The following is a 22,828-nucleotide window of genomic DNA, read 5'->3' on the forward strand; positions in this document are numbered from 1 at the left end:
GTTGACCACCTCTTTGACCCGGCACGGGCTTCTAATGAGGTGTGTGCAGACAGACCGGCCTAATGAGTTAGCTTGACCTCTACTGACCCCTTGAAGTTTAGTCTGAAGGGAATTCTCTATGTGTCATTGGGTCAGTCAAAACTAAGTGGTATTACAGTGCCTTCAGAATGTATTCACACCCCAACTTTTTCTACATTTTGTTGTGTTACAGCCTGAATTTAAGATTTTTGTGTCACTGGCCGACACACAATACCCCATAATGTCAAAGTGGAAATGTGTTTTTTAGAAATGTTTACAAATGAATAAAAAATGTAAAGCTGAAGTGTCTTGAGTCAAATAAGTGTTCAATCCATTTGTAATGGCAAGCCTAAATAAGTTCAGGAGTAAAACTGTTCCCAAAATGACACATAATAAGTTGCATGGACTCACTCTGTGTCTAATAATAGTGTTTAACATGATTTTTGCATGACTACCTCATCTCTGTACCCCCCCCCCATACCCCCCCCACACACAATTATCTGTAAGGTCCCTTAGTCAATCAATACATTTCAAACACAGATTCCACCACAAAGACCAGGAAGGTTTTCCAATGCCTTGCAAAAAAGGGCACCTATTGGTAGATGGGTAAAAATAAAAAAGCAGACATTGAATAAGTTATTAATAAGTTATTAATTACACTTTGGATGATGTGTCAATACACCCATTCACTACAAAGATACGGGCATTCTTCCCAACATAGTTGCTGGGGTGGAAGGAAATCGCTCAGGGATTTCACCAAGAGGCCAATGGAGACTTTAAAACAGTTTAATGGCTGTGACATGAGAGAACTGAAGATAGATCAACAACATTGTAGTTACTCCACAATACTAACCTAAATGACAGAGCGAAAAGTAGGAAGCCTGTACAGAAAACAAATATTCCAAAACATGCAACCTGTTTGCAATAAGGCACTAAAGTAAAACAGCAAAACATTTGCAGAAATTAACTTTATGTCCTGAATACGAAGCGTTATTTTGGGGGCAAACCCAACCCAACACATCACTGAATACCACTCTTCATTTTTTTCAAGCATGGTCAGGGCGGCATCATGTTATGAGTATGATTGCCATCGGCAAGGACTAGGGAGTTTTTTAGGATAAAAATAAACAGAGTAAATAAACAGAGTAGAGCTAAGCACAGGCAAAGTCCTTGAGGGATGTGGCTCAGTCTGCTTTCCAACAGACACTGGGAGACAAATTCACCTTTTCAGCAGGATAATAACCTAAAACACAAGGGCCAAATATACAATGGATTTGCTTACCAAGACAATTTTGAATGTCCCTGAGTGGCCTAGTTACAGCTTTGATGTAAATCGGCATGAAATTTAAAAAATAATAATGTGCAAATATTGTACAATCTATGTGTGCAAAGCTCTTGGGCTTACCCAGAAAGACACAGCTGTAATCAGTTGCAAAGGTGATTCTAACATGCTGTATATTCGCTCACGGGTATGAATAGTTATGTTAATGAGATATTTCTGTATTTCATTTTCAATACATTTGCTAACATTTCTCAAAACAGGTTTTGACTTAGTCATTATGGGTTATTGTGTCTAGATGGGTGAAAAAAAGTAATCTATTTTGAGTTCAGGCTAACACACCAAAATGTGGAATAAATCAACGGGTATGAATACTTTCTGAAGGCACTGTATATGTCTGACGTATGGGACTTTGTTGTTAATGAATCTTCCTTGTTTGTTTTCTTCTTTAGGCATACCTCATCAATGTCACATACTCTGACTCCACCTCTCATGTCATTTATAGGAGATACAGCAAATTCTTTGATCTCCAGGTAAAAGTCAATTTTTTTCCCTTTGGCTGATATCACCATAGCACAATGATATAGAACCATGTTCCAGTATCTGTTTGATCATGCACTCAATCATCTTAAACTTATACTAATGTAAACGTGTATTTAAAACGGTCAATCTGTATGTTTTAACATCTATTTGTCTTTCCATGTATACATTTCCTCACTCACTTTTCCCCAACCCTGGATTTCCTGTCAAACTGACCTGCTGCCCTCTGAATGGGCCATAATACTCATGATCTATTAGAATATGTTGCAAAAGACATTGCTATGAGGTTCTCTATGAGATTACATTAACATGAACTTTGAGTTTTGGACGTCTGGGGCTCAGTGGGGAGTCAAACCTCAATGCTCTGTGTGTTCCCCACAAAATGATGCTTCAATCAGGGGAAGCCCCAACTGAAAAGCCCCATTGAAGACCACTGGTGCCTGGCGGAAGTAGGGAAAATCCCATTCACCCATGCAGTCTAGTGGTGAGAGGAAAAAATGACCTCAGACTGAAAGATTGGATGTGGGGTGAAGTTGCCCCTTTATTGGTTGGAGGGACACCAAAGCCCTCGAGGGAAACTTCTAGAGCTGCTGATGCCAGACTTTCCAATTGAAACCCACTGAAGATACATGAATGTAGGGAGGCCACAGCTCTGAACAGTGTGGGTTCAGACTGTACTGCAGGTCTCGTGACTGTTGAAGTAGGACCCTTCACTTTTCCAGGGACCCTTGACTGTTCCAGGGACCCTTGACTGTTCCAGGGACCCTTGACTGTTCCAGGGACCCTTGACTGTTCCAGGGACCCTTGACTGTTCCAGGGACCCTTGACTGTTCCAGGGACCCTTGACTGTTCCAGGGACCCTTGCTCTGTTTGATAGAAGTGGAGCATATCCCCCGTCTCTGTAAACATGAGTCTTTTCCAGAGACTCCTTCTCCTGGCTCTCGCTCAGTTTCAGTGTCTGTAAGGCACAAAGGTCAACACCTGCCCACACAGAGAATGGGTAGGGATACTGCCTTTTACTAGTCCCTCAGTCACACAGTATGGTCCATTAGTCAGTTAGGGTGTTGTTCAGCCCTTGTATTGTTATGCACTGACTGAAAGCATATGATGTATCATTTATCATTATTTGGGACCAGGTACAGGAAGAAGGGCAGACTCATTGGTCGATCCAGGAAATTGATTTATAGTTATAACATTAGTAACATGGTTAATTATCTTTATCAATGTCTCCAAGTCCTTATCTGAACAATGTTTTGTATTTTTGCGGATGCAATTTAGTTTAGCACTTGATTCTATTGTAGCCCAATTTGAGAGTGACAATATCACACCAGCTTTTAAACAGCGGTGCCCTTTATAGGTATGTAGATGGAAACATTGTGGCAAGTAGCCTCCACTGAACACTTGTTGAGTGTTTGAGTCTCCTGGAAGTCCTTCCGGGCCAGTGGGCTTTGTGACCTGCCTGGAGGTATAGGATCCAGCTGAGGAGATGACAGGCTTCAATCCCAAGATGCACTGAGTGGAAATAAAAGGGAAGTCAAGATCAGGAAGGAGGGGTGGGGGAAGGATGGAGGGAGGGATGGCCATTGGGGAGTGAAATGACCACCAAAAATGATGAGAGTGAATGATAAGAGTGGCTTTTCCTCAACTACATGTTGGATATAGTAATGAATCCTTCCCGCTTGCTCTAGATTGTAGATACTCAAACACAGTTTCTCGCTGTGTTTTAGTGATGCATATATTTCCAATAGTTTTTTATTTTTCAACATGTATCATCTAAGATTATGACGTTTCACTGTACTTCATTGCCAAAAATGATTAATTTTCTAGCAGTAGTTAGTTTGATCCACTCCTTCATTCCTCTCTGTTCTATGAAGTCCTCTAGTGGTTTCTATTCTTGTTTTAAGCTAAGTAGACACAAAGCCTGTCTGTGTGTGTTAGTGTTTGCCTGGTGCCAACAGACACTTACAGTTCATCTGAGGCTCAGCTCTGTTATCTGTCCTTTCAGCACAATCACACTCTTCAGTTCGAAGCTGGCAGGGAACAGGAACGTGCTATGCACTCTCTGGCTCGCCAAGGGATCATATGCATGATGTTGTATGAAAGAATGAAATCTGAGATTATAATGGTGGTTGGTGTACACAGTTGTAACATAAAGCCGGACATGAATTTTCATGGGTTTATGAAATTGCCTCTCATAGTTGTTTGTCTTTGAAATTCAGTAGCTCTTGATAGCTAAATGTGTAGTATTGTTAGCAAGTGTTCACTCGCTTAGTTAGTAATTTGTCTGTTAGATAAAGTATCCCTTGGAAGAAGGGTGATGGTTTAAGTACACTTGCTCCTTGTTTTGCCAGCCTCTCTAGCACACTCATCAGAGCTCTAGTGATTGCTCCTCAGGGATGCAATCACTATAAACTATTATTTTCCATCCAGTTCACTCTTTCATATTCAGCTGATTTCACAGTATGTGATTTGTGGAGTGTAAAAACACATGATTAATCTACACAGTTCTCACCAGTTCCTGAGATTTAGCTCAATAATGGCTTTAATTTTGTTGGGTGTAAAAATGTTGCAGAGCTTGTGTTCCTACAACATCATATCTGGTGTGTATGTCTGAGAGAAATGTTTTCACCCACACATTTAATTTTGAACTATGCAGAAATGATCCCGAACAGAGTTTCTACCCTCAAAAAGAAATGATCTTCCCCGCTCCACACCCTTGGACCACAGAGGACATAACACAGAGGTCATGACATTCCACTGGGCGATTGTGGCGTGTGCAAGTTGGCCCGTTTCCCTTCACTCTCCGCTCGGATGGAAACTCCTCTAAAGGTCCCTTAGTCACTTTATTTTTGGGTTCAGGACTTGGACCAGAATCAGAACGGCATCTCTGTCTGCACTGTAATTTGTCTGCTGCCCTGGTTTCCTACTGAAATAAGCAGGCTCCGTAACAAGTTTGTTCACTTTTAAAACTCTTATCCAAAATCCTACGAGCTTTGATGTCATTTTCAGTGTGAAAGTATTAATCATGAAACCCTGAGTGAAGCAATGGAAGGCAGCATCAATAAACTGTTGAGATATTGATCAGTCCTAAGTGTGCTAGACATCATCTGTAATTGGTCAAGGATGCAGTGGCGTGTTCAGTACATTTTGAATGAGGTGGCCAATGTGGGGCACAGACCCAGTTTAGGGGAGGCCATAACATTTTGATCCTTAATCGATTATTTTTTTATATTTTTTTTTTATAGTGGTTAAACGCATTAAATGCTTCAACTTACAGAATGTTTGGTACATTTTCCTGTTCCCCAATTAAAATATGTATTCCAAAAGTGTTTGCATTCAAGGTCAGGATTTTATATGGGTATTAGCATACAGCAGTAAATTCACTTGAAAGTACCACCAGGAGTGCAAATTATACTGTGACTTTTGGGGGGACCTCCTATGTGGATACATTCCTTTTATGGTTTTTATAGTAAAGACATGTCATTTAACTGTAAAAATGTATGACCTTTTAATGTGACATGAACACAAGCAGTCGTGAGGTTTTCATCTGATTGTCAAACAAATCAAAATGTAGGTTAAGGAGGTTACCTGCGCACGTTCATCAACTCCAAAATAAGTCCAGCATCCGAACAGTGCACTGTGCACTCGTCATTTTGAATGGAAAAGGACATCTATTACACAGCCAGGTCACCCGTGATACAAGTTAGTGTTCAACATTCATCCATTTCTGAGGAAGTCGGGAGATGACGTGGAAACCGTCCATAAGGGGCAACAGTGAGCACTTTTACCCTCAAGTAGGTTTCGATTTTGCTAGGTCATTGTGGGTGGGGAAGGTGAATGGGCATAAGCATCTGCCTCTGATTCCAAAGGTTTTAAGTTCAAATCCAGCGATTAGAAAGTAGTGTTTTATATTTAGCCTAACCTTAAGATTTCTTAGTTAATGCCTAAACTTATCCCTTACCTTAAAAGTTATGAGTTAATATCTAAACTTCACCTTAAACACTTTGAAATGTGATGTTTGGAACTTGACATTTGAGAAACGTGAATGAACATCTAATTCTGACGTGAGACGGCGAAAGCTAGTTGCTATTACAAACACCATAAGTGTAATGACATTCAGCCTAAAAAGTGGCGTGTATTCATGGATGCCAAGGGAAGCCGGGCTGCCCCAAAAATGTTAGCAATAAAAAAAACTTTGTATAAAATTATTTTATCATTCATGTCTAACCTTGTTTCCAAATGTTCCTTCAATTCGCAAGAGGCTTAGTCTATTTCACCAGAGAAAATATCTGAGCAAGGCAAACAGCGCCTCTCTGTCTTAGTATCTGCAGCCCATCTATCTGATACTGTCTTGCCAAAAAGAGTATGACATGCCATGTGATGTTTGGCCAGACCGCATCAGATACATGGGCTACTCATACTAAGACAGAGGGACGCTGTTTCGCTTGCTCTGATGCTTTCTCCGGTGAGATTGAGTCTTGCTGTCGGTGCACGTCTTGGTAAAAATTATCAATATATTCAGAGAGAACCTATCAGATCTCAGAATTTCTGCTGTGGCCACCCCCTGGATATGCCACATCATAGGAGTACTGTGTACCAAGACATCCAACCAGAACCAGAACAAATATCAGGCCAAACTATCCCTCTCAGCACTGCCTGGACTGCGCAAAAATGCAAATGCTTTCCGTTTGAGTTATATTAGGTTTTATTTTCATCGTTTTGTATAGAGTAATGACATGAAAACAGATTTGCCTCTCTGTCTTTTCATTTCTCTGTTGTGAACTACATGCAGTAAATAAATGTACTGTTGATGCTAGAACACAAATACTGCATGGAATTCAGTTGGCTTCCCACTCAAACATTCTTCCACCCTCTTTCTGTCTGAGAGCTGAACAATACTCACTGTCTCTTTTTGTCTTGCTCCTATTCCTCTCTTTGTGTTCTGTTTATGTATGTCTGTGCTTCAGGAACACTTTTTATAGTATAGCAATCTGAAATATACTTGAGAAGCATAGTCACTGACTTTTTGTCAATCATTTCAGTCAGGGAGTAATGTAAAAGATAGTTGTTAGAATGTTTTTGTTTGTTGTAATGTTTTCCCCCTTCTCCCAATTTCTTGATTACGATCTTGTCCCATCGCTGCAACATCCCAATGGGAGAGGTGAAGGTCGAGTCATGCGTCCTCCGAAACAGGCGTCTGGCCTGTCACAAGGAGTTGCTAGAGTGTGATGAGCCAAGTAAAGCCCCCGCCCCCTCGTCCAAACCCAGATGACGCTGGGCCAATTGTGCGCCGCCCTATGGCACTCCCGGTTACGGCCGGTAATGACACAGCCTGGGATCGAACCCCAGGCAGTAGATCCTAGCATCTGCATTTTAATCCGCCCCTAGGGTAGACTTGGCTGACACAGCACTTTTAACATATTAAACTGAACTGCACACTTTGGGAAAGAAACACTGTATACAAAAATATAATATCTCCTGGGCAACTGTATAGAGCTGCCGGAACACAAATGTAACAGGAGAAATGCCCGCACAGGGAGTTGTGATTCCAAGCTGTTACTTTGCTTCCATGGGAATGATGGGTCTCCCACCTGTCTCGGGAAGTTTGGAGCAGATCCAGTCCTGCCTAAGAGGGATCCCATCATCACTTTGGGATTGGGAATGTTCTCTGTTTGCCAGGGATCTGTTAGAGGTGTGGAGAGAACTCTCCTAGCCTGCGGGGAACAGGCTACTGCTATCATGTCCACCAGCGATACAGATAACATGGTACTATGAGTGTGTGGCACAATCTCAGATAAACACTCAGATAACTAATAGGAGCTTATTGTTTATATGTCTGTGCCATACACTCAAAGTAACATGTTATCTGCATCTCTTTTGAGAAATGCAATTTTGAGAAAAGCCCAGCTTTAGTGAAGGTACAGTTGAGTACTCTGTAGACATCATAATGGCAGCGTGTGTTGTGAGTGTGTTTTCAGATGACTTTGTTGAGTGATGTAAGGCTGTCTGCAGTTGAAAGTGGGCCTGTGTCTGGTACATAGTAGCTCTTCAGAGACTATGTAATTACACCCCACATTGTAGTCATTTAATTGGGAGGTCGACTGACGCGAAGAGGCCATGACCCAGTGGTTCATAATGACATGAAAACAGATTTGCCTCTCTGTAAGTTTATACCATATTCTGTTTCTTTGCATTGTTTTGTACGATACATTGAATCTGGTTTTAGTAGAGTTAAGTCTTTGCTTTTTTGTCAGTAGCATTTTGCCATAGAAATGAAAGTTTCCCATCTTCCCATTTATATACTGTAGATAACTTGGTTAACCAAAACAGCTCTTACTGTTCAGCTTTTCCCCCTTACCCTCAAAGGACAATATTGAGTGCTCTCCCCTTCAAAGGAAACTCCTCATTTACGGTCTCTGTTTGTTTGTGAGGGGGAAATACCAAGGTCCAAAATAGATGTAAAGTTTCATTAACAGAAGCAGAGAGAGAGAAAAACCACAAGAAAATAACTAAACCAACTTTAGCTGGGACACCCTCTCAAACAACCATTCCATCCTAGACAAGTTGGCCTGGTACTCTTTGTGCACCTGTTTCTTTTGCGCCCTCTTTGGTCCACTTTGGCCCTGGCCCAGTCCCCTGGCCTAGATACATCTGTTCACAGCATCAGTCCCTCTCCAGAGCACATCTGGAACAAGGAAGAGCAGGACCACATCTGGAGCTGAGCAGGCTTGTTACTGTAGGACTCTCCCACTGCATGTGTTTACTACAGCACACTGCAGTGATTTATTAGACCAGGAAACCCGAAGCTCAGTGAGCGTGACGCTAACAGATATACACTTGACACTTAAAGGGTGCAAAAGAACACACCTTTTCACACTCACCAATGTATGCACTCGTGTATTCATGCACATGACACGCTACATGAACACATGCGCTCATGAACACATGCAAGTACATATGTACACACACACACACACACAACCACCCAAACAAACACACATAGGCAAACTCGCAGGCATGCATGCATTCACAGCAGAATGCATTTTTATGGGATCTCGTCATAAAAGACCACTTGATCCAGAATGACCTCTCCTTCATGCACATCTGTTGCCTTAACTCAATTTTATTATTGGGTTACTCCATTTTTAATGCACTCAGCAGCGACAATGATCATGGTTCAAGAACTGTCTCTGAAACTACAGTCGGAAGTTTACATACACTTTAGCCAAATACATTTAAACTCCGTTTTTTTTTTTTTTTTTAACAATTCCTGACATTTAATCGGAGTAACAATTCCCTGTTTTAGGTCAATTAGGATCACCACTTGATTTTAAGAATGTGAAATGTCAGAATAATAGTGGAGAGAGTGATTTATTTCAGCTTTTATTTCTTTCATCATATACCCAGTGGGTCAGAAGTTTAGATACACCCAATTAGTATTTGGGAGCATTTGCTTTAAATGATTTAAGTTGGGTCAAACGTTTCGGGTAGCCTTCCACAAGCTTCCCACATTAAGTTGGGTGAATTTTGGCCCTTTCCTCCTGACAGAGCTGGTGTATCTGAGTCGGGTTTGTAGGCCTCCTTGCTCGCACATGCTTTTTCAGTTCTGCCCACAAATGTTCTATAGGGTTGAAGTCAGGGCTTTGTGATGGCCACTCCAATACCTTGACTTTGTTGTCCTTAAGCCATTTTGCCACAACTTTGGAAGTATGCTTGGTCATTCTCCATTTGGAAGACCCATTTGCGACCAAGCTTTAACTTCCTGACTGATGTTTTGAGATGTTGCTTCAATATATCCACATAATTTTCCTCCCTCATGATGCGATCAATTTTGTGAAGTGCACCAGTCCCTCCTGCAGCAAAGTACCCCCACAACATGCTGCCACCCCTGTGCTTCACGGTTGGGATGGTGTTCTTCAGCTTGCAAGCGTCCCCCTTTTCCCTCCAAATATAACGAGGGTCATTATAGTCAAACATTTATATTTGTTGTTTCATCAGACCAGAGGACATTTTTCCAAAAAGTACGATCTTTGTCCCCATGTGCAGTTGCTAACCGTAGTCTGGCTTTTTTATGGCGGTTTTGGAGCAGTGACTTCTTCCTTGCTGAGCGGGCTTTCAGGTTATGTCAATATAGGACTCGTTTTACTGTGGATATGGATACTACCTGTTTCATCCAGAATCTTCACAAGGTCCTTTGCTGTTGTTCTGGGATTGATTTGCACTTTTTGCACCAAAGTACATTCATCTCTAGGAGACAGAATGCGTCTCCATCCTGAGCGGTATAATGGCTGCGTGGTCCCATGGTGTTTCTACTTGCGTACTATTGTTTGTACAGATGAATGTGGTACCTTCAGGCGTTTGGAAATTGCTCCCAAGGATGAAGCAGACTTGTGGAGGTCTACAATTGTTTTTCTGAGGTCTTGGCTGATTTATTTTGATTTTCCCATGATGTCAAGCAGAGGCACTGAGTTTGAAGGTAGGCCTTGAAATACATCCACAGGTACACCTCCAATTGACTCAAATTATGTCCGTTAGCCTATCAGAAGCTACTAAAGCCATGACATAATTTTCTGGAATTTTCCAAGCTGTTTAAAGTCACAGTCAACTTAGTGTATGTGAACTTCTGACCCACTGGAATTGTGATACAGTGAAATATTCTGTCTGTAAACAATTGTTGGAAAAATTCCTTGTGTCATGCACGAAGTAGATGTCCTAGCCGACATGCCAAAACTATAGTTTGTTAACAAGACATTTGTGGAGTGGTTGAAAAACGAGTTTTAATGACTCCAACCTAAGTGTATGTAAACGTCTGACTTCAACTGTAGGTTTAACATGTCTAGAACACTTCATGTGGTTAGACTACCTACACTAATGCACGCAGAACTGTGAGTTCTGGGGGTTGTTGTTGTGAGTGTGTTTTCAGATGACTTTGTTGAGTGATGTAAGGCTGTCTGCAGTTGAAAGTGGGCCTGTGTCTGGTACATAGTAGCTCTTCAGAGACTATGTAATTACACCCCACATTGTAGTCATTTAATTGGGAGGTCGACTGACGCGAAGAGGCCATGACCCAGTGGTTCTCCTCCTGATCTCATCTAGATTCCTCCATTTTGAGCTTCCTCCCATTTATTGCTGATAGCTAAATGGCTTTGTTTGTCACATAGCTATCAAATATACTTTATTGCCACCAGTAATTGATTTAAGTTTGAAATAATATTGACCATAAAAAAACTACTTAGCACTTAGGACTGGATTAATTGAAAACTGTTATCCATTTGTTTAATATGACAAAAGTTAAGATGTCCTTTATTTCGCTTTAATTCCAGATGCAGATCCTGGACAAGTTCCCAGTGGAGGGAGGGCAGAATGACCCCAAAAAGAGAATAATTCCCTTCTTACCAGGTGAGCATGCTGACATGTACAGAGAACATACTGCACTCATCAACAAGTATAGCAGCATTTTAGAGGTGGGGGTTTGACAACACAATGAAACAAAATGCAATGAATCCCAAGAACACACAGAAAGGACATGCTTCTCTATCTTTTTGAATAGAAATGGGTCTGTTGTAACACACCACAATTCTATTCTTTCCACTGTTCCAGCTGGGTGAATAAGGCTGTGTTGTGGTTGTGGTATGGCAGTGGGAGGCTGGTAGAGAGAATCTCTCTAATCTGATAACCTCAGCATGCCCCAAAGGAGTAAAGAGTGCCATTGTCAGAGAGCTGCACCGCTCCCAAACGTCTGGATAGTGTTGTTTACACTACCTTGTAAAACCTAGCCAGGGAGTTGGCTCTGTGCACTTAGTCACTCGAAAAGAAACAGTCCTCTTACTGTTATCACAGACAGACAGGGTAACAGAAAGACAGATACACACACACACATTTCACACACATATTTGACATTGGTCTTTTTCATGAAATGTTGTCTTGAGTACTACATACTATTTAGAATAGGCCTACTACATAATAGGCCAGTCCTTTTTTCTTAAAGGTCCACTGCTGAACGCTTGGGTCTGTGCTAATGTCATGCCACCTGGTGGTAGCTTTTAGAAACAGCACATTCAATGACAACTCAAAGTGCTATGTCTCTTTTACAGGTAAAGTTTTATTTCGGCGAAGTCAAGTCAGAGACGTGGCTGTGAAAAGGTTGAAGCATCTTGATGACTACTGCAGGGTAAGAACAAATTATCACATTTTTTTCTTCACAGTAAATGATGATGCATTGTTTGCTGCTTTAAAGGGATGCTTCGGGATTTTGACAATGACGCCCTTTATATACTTCCCCAGAGTCAGCTGTAGTCATGGATACCATTTTTATAATTCTGTCCAGTATGAAGGAAGTTAGAGGTAGTTTCTCAAGCCAATGCTAACTAGCATTAGGGTACCCATAGATTTCCAGTCATTGTGCTAGTTAGCATTGGCTGGAGAAACTCTCTAACTTCCTTCATACTGGACAGAGACAGAAAAATGGTAACCACGGAAGTAGATAAAGGGTCTCATTCCCAAGTATCCTGTTAATGTATGGCAAGAGGTCTATCTATTACTCATAACCTCCTAAGGAGCCACATCTTACACAGTCCAGTCATTTCAAGAAATGGTTTAGATTGAATGTTAGCATGTTTGCTGTGGTAGAGACAGGCCTCAGAAGCTATCTCCTCTACCAGCATCCACAGGAAAGTCCTGCTCTATCTTCTCTTATGTCATTTCCTTCCACGTAGTGGGTTTATATAGGAAAGGAGGGAAATAGGGGCACACAGGTCAAACACAGCATCTGTAGAACAGAATGACTCAGCATTTGAGAAGGAGAAATGAACACAGCTAGCCACCTAACCTCATTTGTTTCAGGCTTTCTGAGATCTGGGACACTTGGTGGCTTGCCAAGTGGGGCTGTAATCGCACCTATTTATTGTGGAAAAAAACTGAAACTTGTCTTGTGAGCTGAATGCAGATTCTTGTGACCCAAAGTGCGGAGTCAAAGAAAATGTAATGTTCTAAAATGATCTGTTTTACAGTATAATATAAATACTGTATGCACCTATGTCTATCATATACATCTGTTAATTGTGTATACAAACAGTAGAAGTAGTTTTCAAAGCAGACAAAGTTGTAGTCCTGTCAGAGAGGATTGTGGTAGTTATCGTCCTCCATCTGTTTTCCTCTGTGTTATCCCTGCTCCGGGTTCTGATCCCTCTTCCTTCCCCTTTATCCTCTCTACCGCTGAGTAACAGGGCCTTACTGAAGTGTAAACTGTGCCGTCCATATCCGTACTATACAGGAACACACACACAGTCCTTTTGTGATGTAATGGCAGGCTTCCACATATGGAGTCAGTCAGTCGATGAAATCCAGGGTACATGTGACCACATTAGCTGATAACGTTGTCTGGATGTTTCATGAAGTATTGTGAATGAGCATTGTACTATTTCACAATTATAATATTTTCCATCGCTCTCCCTCTCGCCCTCCTTCCTTCTCTCCCTACAGGCCCTGATGAGGCTCCCTAACCAGATCTCCCAGAGTGAGGAGGTGCTGAGGTTCTTTGAAACCAAGGCTGAGGACCTTAACCCTCCTAAAGAGTGAGTTTAATTTATTATAATAATACATGGTTGTCCCCCATATTGTACATTTTTATAGTGTGGCTATTTATCAATTTCTGTCTTTACTGTTTGGGGCTAATTACCGGTTCTTCATGTTGTACTTTTCAGCTGTACTGTAATGTATCAAACACTGCCCCCAAGTGGACTTGTTACAGCAGTACAACAACAAGCATGTTTCATTTAGGTTACTATGTACTAGTAGTTCATTTGCATGAGTATGATTATACCAAGCATATGTGTAATGTGTGTGTGTGTGTGTGTGTGTTTGTGTCAGTGTGCTAGCAGCTGGTGCAGACGTCTCTCACCCACGCTGACATGTTTTGATCTCCAAGTGACCTCATGTCACATTGATGACGGATGGTCAGCAAGGCACTGGTGTTTTATTAATGATGATACATGGGAGGTGACACCTGATCCTAGCGCAGAGCTTTTTGTTCAATGGTATTATGAGAGGGAGGTTAAGTTCAGGTCTCAGGTCAGACAAGGCATTACTAGAATTAATTTATCATCCTTAGGGCTGTGACGGTCATGGAATTTTGGATGACGGTTATTGGCTAGCCAGATGACCACAGTCACCATAATAACCGGTCGAATAGGATTTATTTTGATTGGTTATTAATTTATATATTTCTCCTCTCCTCTGCTAGTTGCTGCATGTGCTGCCATAGAAATAGAATAGAACCACTGCACTTTGTATACCAGGGTTGGCTGGCCTTCTCTAGTCACTCGTAGGCTCAGTCACTGGTATACTTCTATTTACAAAGCCATTTTGGGTTTACTACCTTTTTATTTGTGCATTTTTATTGTTCAGAAATGGACTTTATCCTGCTAACTGTTCCAAATGTCCGAACTGAATTTGGTAAAAGGGCTTTTATGTACTCTGCGCCATCGTCTTGGAACACCTTACAAAATACTTTTAAACTGGAAGAACTTGTCCTGATATGGTGTTTTTAAATCACTGTTGAAGGATTTTGAGGCTGATTCCCTGACCTGTCAATATTTTTAATTTGCTGTTTTATGCTCTTGTGAATTCAATGGTTTTTACTAGATTACTTGTAGTTTTTCATGTTGTCTGTCTGTAATTCTTTGTTGTTGTAATGACTTGGTGCTGCCTATCTTGGCCAGGGCGCTCTTGAAAAATAGATTTTAATCTCAATGAGCCCTTCCTGGTTAAATAAAGGTTAAAAAATACATTTAAAAGAATGATTAGAACGGAGGTCCCCATTTCAAGTCAATGAAGGAATAATGGGTGGACTGGTGGCCATTGTGAGTGTACCCTTCGGTGCAAAGCAAGAGGTAAAAGAAAGCAGTAAAAGCAGGAAGTGTACCCATCGATATTTGCTGTGATTTGTTGATTCAACTCAACTGACATTACAAAAATATATTCCATTGCATGAGCCACGTCAGTTAACATAATTTGAATAGACATTCTACATTACAGTGGAAACATTGCAAGTGTATCCATAGGTTTATCAGTCAAATTGCCAGGGTTAGAGGTTCCCAAGCCTGTTTTTATTCATTATATTTCTATGTGTGCTGCTGCTGCAGGGAGAGGGCCATTGCTTAGGCAACCAAAGACTTATTTGCTGCAACACCTTGCTTGTTTCAGCAAGGATCAACAAAGTTTCATCACGTTGTTAGGAGTACGTTACCGTCACATCTTCGGTCAGCTGTTCGCTCCTTAAAAACGTTTATGAGGATCTTCATCCATAACTGTCGGTTACACGTAATACGGTAATTGTGCCAGCTCTATTCATCCTCAGATCTATACCAGTAGGCTTAGGTACTTGGTGTCAATGGACATTTGATCATTGGAAACTTACATCTGCATTTAGTTATTTTTTTCTCACCACCTTGAGGTCATCTAGTTAATTTTAGTTCAGCTCATTTTCCTTTCTTGGAAAATGTGCAGTAAAAGCTGACATTTAACTTTGCAGCAAATGCCAAAGATGTTGGCATTTGTTTAACTGTGAATTGCCTCAAATATGTTTAACAGCATTCAGGTGGTTGGCTGGATGTATCTTCACTGCCTCAACCAATTATTCTCTTGGTATTCTTCATGGTGGTCTCCACCTACGACAGATACCCTCCACACACTCACACGATAATCCCACTTCAAAAAGTATAATCCTTCTTCAATCCCGCAGATAGCCCACCACAGCTTTCCCATAATCCGTTTGGAGTAAAGGCAGGATGGTTGTCAGTGGAGCCCCTCCATACCACCCAGATCCCGGCCTGCTCCTGGGTTATAGTTCAGAGAGAGAGAGTTCTGCTCTACTGATCTATGTTGTCTGTCACATTAAAGTCAATGTTAAAATCCCTCTATGACAACCAAAGGAGATTGTTCTTATTGTGTAGTTGGTAGAGAATGCACAGGCCACTGCCAAAATAAAGGAAACACCAACATAAAGTGTCTTAAAGGACGTTGGGCACCACGAGCCAGAACAGCTTCAATGCACCTTGGCATAGATTCTACAAGTGTCTGGAACCCTATTGGAGGGATGCGACACCATTCTTTCATGATAAATTCCATCATTTGGTGCTTTGTTGATGGTGGTGGAAAACGCTGTCTCAGCCCCCGCTCCAGAATTGGCTTGAGATCTGGTGACTGAGACAGCCATGGCATGTGGTTTACATCGTTTTCATGCTCATCAAACCATTCAGTGACCACTCTTGCCCTGTGGAGGGGGGCATTGTCATCCTATGGCTACATAGTCTTGCTAGCAAAAATAATGGCCTTTTTTATACATCACCCTAACGACCCTGCTACACTGCAGCCATCGGGCGTCCGGCATTGCAATCAGCTGTTAAGGGAATCCTTCCTTTGAAATCAATGAAAGCTGCTATACTGCTCGCGTCACGTCCAATGGCAGCGTCCATGCTCAAGAATTGCTGAGGTTCAGTTCTCCATGGCTGACACATGCGTTCATCTTTGTGAATGGAGCAGCCCCCTATCCACATCGATGGAACAGTAGTGGAGAGGGTAGCAAGTTTTAAGTTCCTCGGCATACACATCACAGACAAACTAAATTGGTCCACTCACACAGACAGCATCGTGAAGAAGGCGCAGCAGCGCCTCTTCAACCTCAGGAGGCTGAAGAAATTTGGCTTGTCACCAAAAGCACTCACAAACTTCTACAGATGCACAATCGAGAGCATCCTGGCGGGCTGTATCACCGCCTGGTACAGAAACTGCTCCGCCCTCAACCGTAAGGCTCTCCAGAGGGTAGTGAGGTCTGCACAATGCATCACCGGGGGCAAACTACCTGCCCTCCAGGACACCTACACCACCCGATGTTACAGGAAGGCCATAAAGATCATCAAGGACATCAACCACCCGAGCCACTGCCTGTTCACCCCGCTATCATCCAGAAGGCGAGGTCAGTACAGGTGCATCAAAGCTGGGACCGAGAGACTGAAAAACAGCTTCTATCTCAAGGCCATCAGACTGTTAAACAGCCACCACTAACATTGAGTGGCTGTTGCCAACACACTGACACTGACTCAACTCCAGCCACTTTAATAATGGGAATTTATGAGAAATGATGTAAATATATCACTAGCCACTTTAAACAATGCTACCTTATATAATGTTACTTACCCTACATTATTCATCTCATATGCATACGTATATACTGTACTCTATATCATCGACTGCATCCTTATGTAATACATGTATCACTAGCCACTTTAACTATGCCACTTTGTTTGCATACTCATCTCATATGTATATACTGTATTCGATACCATCTACTGTATCTTGCCTATGCTGCTCTGTACCATCACTCATTCATATATCCTTATGTACATATTCTTTATCCCCTTACACTGTGTATAAGACAGTAGTTTTGGAATTGTTAGTTAGATTACTTGTTGGTTATTACTGCATTGTCGGAACTAGAAGCACAAGCATTTCGCTACACTCGCATTAACATCTGCTAACCATGTGTATGTGACAAATAAAATTTGATTTGATTTGGAAATAATGAGAATTTATTTTTGATTTTGGTTGGTTTCTGTGTAGCAGGTAGAATGTCACGTTGACGGCAAAAGGAAGACAACGTGCGTAGTTTAGCAGAAGTGTTAGCGTTATGGGATGTTAATTGCTTAAATAACTCAGGAACCACAACTGTGTGGAAGCACCTGCTTTCAATATACTTTACTCAAGAAGTTCCATTATTTTGGCAGTTACCTGTATATTGGCTTCATGAGCGGACAATAAATGGATTCAGACTTAGTCCCGCTTCTTTTGGTCTGACCTGACAGTCCTTGGTTTGCTATCTGTCAATAGTCAGACCATGGGACTCATTGTCAAATTGTGTATTGTATGAAGGTAAGTATGAAGGAAACAACCTGATGTGACTTGTTGCCTGACAAGTAGTTTGTTGAAGTCATGTGTGCTCATTTCTCAGACGGAAAGCATCTTGACAGTTACAATTGCCTTCCCTCCACTGCCCTCTATTTTCTCAGGAACCTCATTGCACCACTCAAGCAGTATACAGAAACCAGAAATACAATACCTTTACTATCACAAGAGGGAGCCACCGATATGTTTCTGAACAAGGGTTTTACGGTAACAAAATAGATTGAATTATATGCATAGAGTTTTTATCTCAAAAGATAAGATGATAGATATTGTACTGAAACAAACTATTTTGGACAAATGTAGGCCAAAAAGCAAATATGCTGGCTTCTGATTAGCCAACAAACTAATCTAACCATCGTGCTATTTACCTTTACATACATGGATCCAGGAGCTCCATTGTCTAGGGGCTTTTACTAAATTGGAAACGAGGTTGTCATTGACTCTGTACCTCAGGGGATAGGATGGAGTACGGAGTACAGTGTGTGTGTGTGTGTGAGAGAGAGAGAGAGAGCAGATAATGTTCAGTAGTTTTAAACAAGTGCTTTTGCATGTCAGTTGCATGCATATCCCGAACAAGCACACACACATGAACCAGAAACACAACCTACCCCTTGGAGATGCTGTATAAACAACAACAACATAAAAACCGTGTCATGTTATTAAATCACCACGAGATATATCATTAGTAGTTGACATAGGGTCAAAACAGCATTCTCTATCTCTGACCTGATTCCCACTGCTATCCAAGGATGATTACCCAATGGATGTATCCATGCGCTTATCATCCCCCTCCTCCCTCAAGTGCACACACTGCATGATTCTGTGGGCAGGTCAACTCTTGATTAGGCCTGTAATGACTTCCTGTTCAATGTCTTTTGACCACGGACCAGGGGTAACGCATGCAGGGGACAGACTAAGGTTACGGACAACAGTATTTTTTTGGTGTATACCTCGAGCAGACTCCGTCTCTTGGATGAAACCCAACTGGTTAAAAACTGTGTGCAAAAGCCTAATATTTCACATTCCATGTCTAATAGGCCCACCTACAAAGACTGAGTTGCAGTTGCACACAAACAGCTGGTTATTCTCAACTCTGGCTCAGGATGGGCCCTCGCGGATTCAGATGCAATGATATATTCAAAACTCCCCCACCCATGCAGTGAATGTTTCTGTGTGTGAGGGTGTGTATTAGGGAGAGAGTGGGTGTGAGAGTGATTGTTTTGTTCTTGTATATGTATGTACTGTACAGTGTCTTCGGAAATTATTCAGACCCCTTGAATTTTTCCACATTTTGTTACTCAACAGCCTTATTCTAAAATGGATTTAAAAAATAAAAAGACCCTCAGCAATCGGCACACACTACCCCAAACTGTCAAAGCAAAAGCAGGTTTTTAGAAATGTTTGCAAATGTATAAAAAATTTAAAACAGATTCCATATTTAGGTATTCAGACCATTTGCAGACCATTTGCACTGTGGACACTGTTGCCAAGCACAAACCTTGGGCTGGACTCAAATAGCTTATCCTCACTCCGCTGTCAGTAATCCAACTGCATCCCCTGTCAAAAAAAAACTGGCTCGAGGCAAGGCTAATATGTGCAAGCACAAACACGTTTCACACTTTCTCCGAAAGATGAATAATACTCTTTACTGGCCTGGTCCATCGGCAGACCTGCTCGCTCTTAACACCTCCAGTCGATAAACGTCTGTCTTTTTAACTCCTTTTGAAAAGTACACACAGTGTATTTTGAAAGAATTCAGACCTGTTGACCTTTTCACATTTTGTTACGTTACACTCTTATTCTAAAATGGATCAAATATTTTTCCCCCCCTCATCAATCTACACACAATACCGCATAATGACAAAGCAAAAACAGGTTTTTAGAAATCATTGCAAATTTATTACAAATAAAAAACAGAAATACCTTATTTACATAAGTATTCAGACCCTTTGCTTTGAGACTTGAAATTGAGCTCAGGTTCATCCTGTTTCCATTGATCATCCTTGAGATGTTTCTACAACTTGATTGGAGTCCATCAGTGGTAAATTCATTTAATTTGACATGATTTGGAAAGGCACACACCTGTCTATATATGGTCCCACAGTTGACAGTGCATGTCAGAGCAAAAACCAAGCCATGAGGCCGAAGAAAGTTTCCGTAGAGCTCAGAGACAGGATTATGTCGAGGCACAGATCTGGGGAAGATTACCAGAAAATGTCTGCAGCATTGAACGTCTCCAATAACACAGTGACTCCATAATTCTTAAATGGAATAAGTTTGGAACCACCAAGACTCTTCCTAGAGTTGGCCGCCCGGCCAAACTGAGCAATCGTGGGAGCAGGGCCTTGGTCAGGGAGGTGACCAAGAACCCGATGGTCACTGACAGAGTTCCTCTGTGGCGATGGGAGAACCTTCCAGAAAGACAACCATCTCTGCAACACTCCACCAATCAGGCCTTTATAGTAGAGTGGCCAGATGGAAGCCACTCCTCAGTAAAAGGCACATGACCGCCCACTTGGAGTTTGCCAAAGGACACCTAAAGACTCTCAGACCATGAGAAACTCCTGTCTGATGAAACCAATGAACTTTGGCCTGAATGCCAAGTGTCACATCTGGAAGAAACCTAGCACCATCCCTATGTTGAAGCATTGTGGCGGCAGCATCATGCTGTGGGGATGTTTTTTACCTGCAGGGACAGGGAGACTAGTCAGGATTGAGGCAAAGATGAACAGAGCAAAGTACAGAGAGAGATCCTTGATGAAAACCTGCTCCAGAACACTCAAGACGTCAGACTGGGGGAAAAGGTTCACCTTCCAATAGGACAACGACCCTAAGCACACAGGCAAGACAACGCAGGATATATTTCAGGACAAGTCTCTAAATGTCCTTGAGTGGCCCATTCAGAGCCCGGACTTGAACCTGATCAAACATCTCTGGAGAGACCTGAAAATAGCTGTGCTGCAACGCTCCCCATCCAACCTGACAGATCTTGAGAGGAGAAGAATGGGAGAAACTCCCGAAATACATGTGTGCGAAGCTTGTAGCATCATACTCAAGAAGACTCAAGGCTGCAATCGCTGCCAAAGGTGCTTCAACAAAGTACTGAGTAAAGGATCTGAATACTTATGTAAATATCATTTCCGGTTTTTATTTGAAATAAATTTAAAAAAAACTTTCTAAAAACCTATTTTTGCTTTGTCATTATGGAGTATTGTATGTAGATTGATGAGGGGGAAAAACGATTGAATACATTTTTTGAATAAGGCTGTAACGTAACAAAATGTGGAAAAAGTGAAGGGATCTGAATACTTTCCGAATGCACTGCATTTGTGTGAATATGCATGTGTGTGTGTGTGTGTGTGTGTGTGTGAAGACAGACACTTTCCAGTCAGCAAAAGGTTAACATCAAAGCAGAAAGCAATAACACACCATCTTAAACATTTTAATAGTGTTTGGATGTATTTTCTCCCCTTACCATCCCCACATCTATTAGATTTTACTATTGGTAGCAGTGGGTTGAGCCAGAGTGCATATGCATTCTTCTCCTGGGAAGTGTATTATTCCATCTCTGAGGTACTAGTCACTTGCTAGCCTGGATGATCCAGCCTCCCCCGGTCCCCCCCACTCTAGCCCTTAACGCTCCCCAGCCCCTCTACCCCACCCCCAGTCCTCCATGGTAATGCGTTTCATATGCCACTACGGCCCAGGACCATAAATAGCTAGATCCAGAGGTCCAACCGTTCAAATATAACAGTTCTATTCTCCTGACTGGCCCTCAGCAAAGAATTGGCTGAAGTGGTGTAATGATTATTGGTGTGTATGTTAAGGGATAGGGGTTGTGTTTAAGGTAGGTGTAAAACTGGACCCGATGGTTGCTTACTATAACCTTAACTACATCAACTACCTCAATTGACAAATTATGAATAACCTATTCATGAGATACTAATAAGCACTTGCCTAGTAACATATACAGTCAGTACATGTTTTCATCTTCACAAGTCAGGATAAACTTTAGTAAAGTGTTCCCAAAAACTATTGTTAATTTTTGATACAGTTAAAATCTTACTATGTTGACTAGGAATCAAAAGGAGCAGGATATAAGGTTATGTGTCTAGTGTCTAGTTTGAGAAACCAACGCCTCAAGTCCTCAACTAGAAGGCCATCATCCCGTAGTCGCCACTTCACTGTTGACATTGAGATTGATGTTTTGCGGGTAATATTTAATGAAGCTGCCAGTTGAGGACTTGTGAGGCGTCTGTTTCTCAAACTAGACACTCTAATGTACTTGTCCTCTTGCTCAATTGTGCACCGGGGCCTCCCACTCCAATTTCTCACATGGAATAGCCTTCATTTCTCAGAACAAGAATAGAGTATCAGAAGAAAGTTTTGTTTCTGGCCATTTTGAGTCTGTATTCAAACCCACAAATGCTGATGCTCCAGTTTCTTGACTAGTCTAAAGAAGGCCAGTTTTATTGCTTCTTTAATAAGTACAACAGTTTTCAGCTGTGCTAACATAATTGCAAAAGGGTTTTCTAATGATCAATTAGCCTTTTAAAATGATAAACATGTATTAGCTAACACATCGTGCCATTGGAACACAGGAGTGATGGTTGCTGATAATGGGCCTCTGTATGCTTATGTAGATATTCCATAAAAAATCTGACGTTTCCAGCTACAAGAGTCATTTACAACATTAACAACATTAACACTGTCAACACTGTATTTCTGATCAATTTTATGTTATTTTAATGGACAAAAAAATGTGCTTTTCTCTCATAAACTAGGACAATTCTCAGTGACCCCAAACATTTGAACGGCAGTGTACGTATGCTAGATCCATGTAATAGTTAAATGGAAGTGTCTATTAATCCGATTACCTTGTTATTTCAAAATGAGGTAAGATTTAATGAGTCTGTTTTTCTGAAGTGAAAAATTAACTATTTACATGTCTCTTGAGGCACCATGTATGATAGGACTCTGCCTAGTTGAGTTTGTTTCAGAAAATTCCTCTGAATATTTAGAGGTACTGTT

At 41.5% G+C, this 22,828-nt stretch overlaps 1 protein-coding gene across 3 annotated transcripts in view; it reads left to right on the forward strand.

Annotated features, from left to right (window-relative positions):
- LOC118369727 (SH3 and PX domain-containing protein 2A-like) overlaps positions 1-22,828 on the forward strand; it is a 116,844-nt gene that overhangs the window by 15,411 nt on the left and 78,605 nt on the right. For all 3 annotated transcript variants that reach the window (XM_035754374.2, XM_035754370.2, XM_035754371.2), the window contains exons 2-5: positions 1,750-1,830; positions 11,161-11,236; positions 11,932-12,008; positions 13,319-13,410. In XM_035754374.2, the coding sequence (XP_035610267.1) occupies positions 11,161-11,236; positions 11,932-12,008; positions 13,319-13,410 (245 nt within the window). In that variant the 5' untranslated portion in view covers positions 1,750-1,830. The remainder of the gene's footprint in view (positions 1-1,749; positions 1,831-11,160; positions 11,237-11,931; positions 12,009-13,318; positions 13,411-22,828) is intronic.

This window comes from Oncorhynchus keta, chromosome 36, assembly GCF_023373465.1.
Source record: "Oncorhynchus keta strain PuntledgeMale-10-30-2019 chromosome 36, Oket_V2, whole genome shotgun sequence".
Lineage (NCBI taxonomy): Eukaryota > Metazoa > Chordata > Actinopteri > Salmoniformes > Salmonidae > Oncorhynchus > Oncorhynchus keta.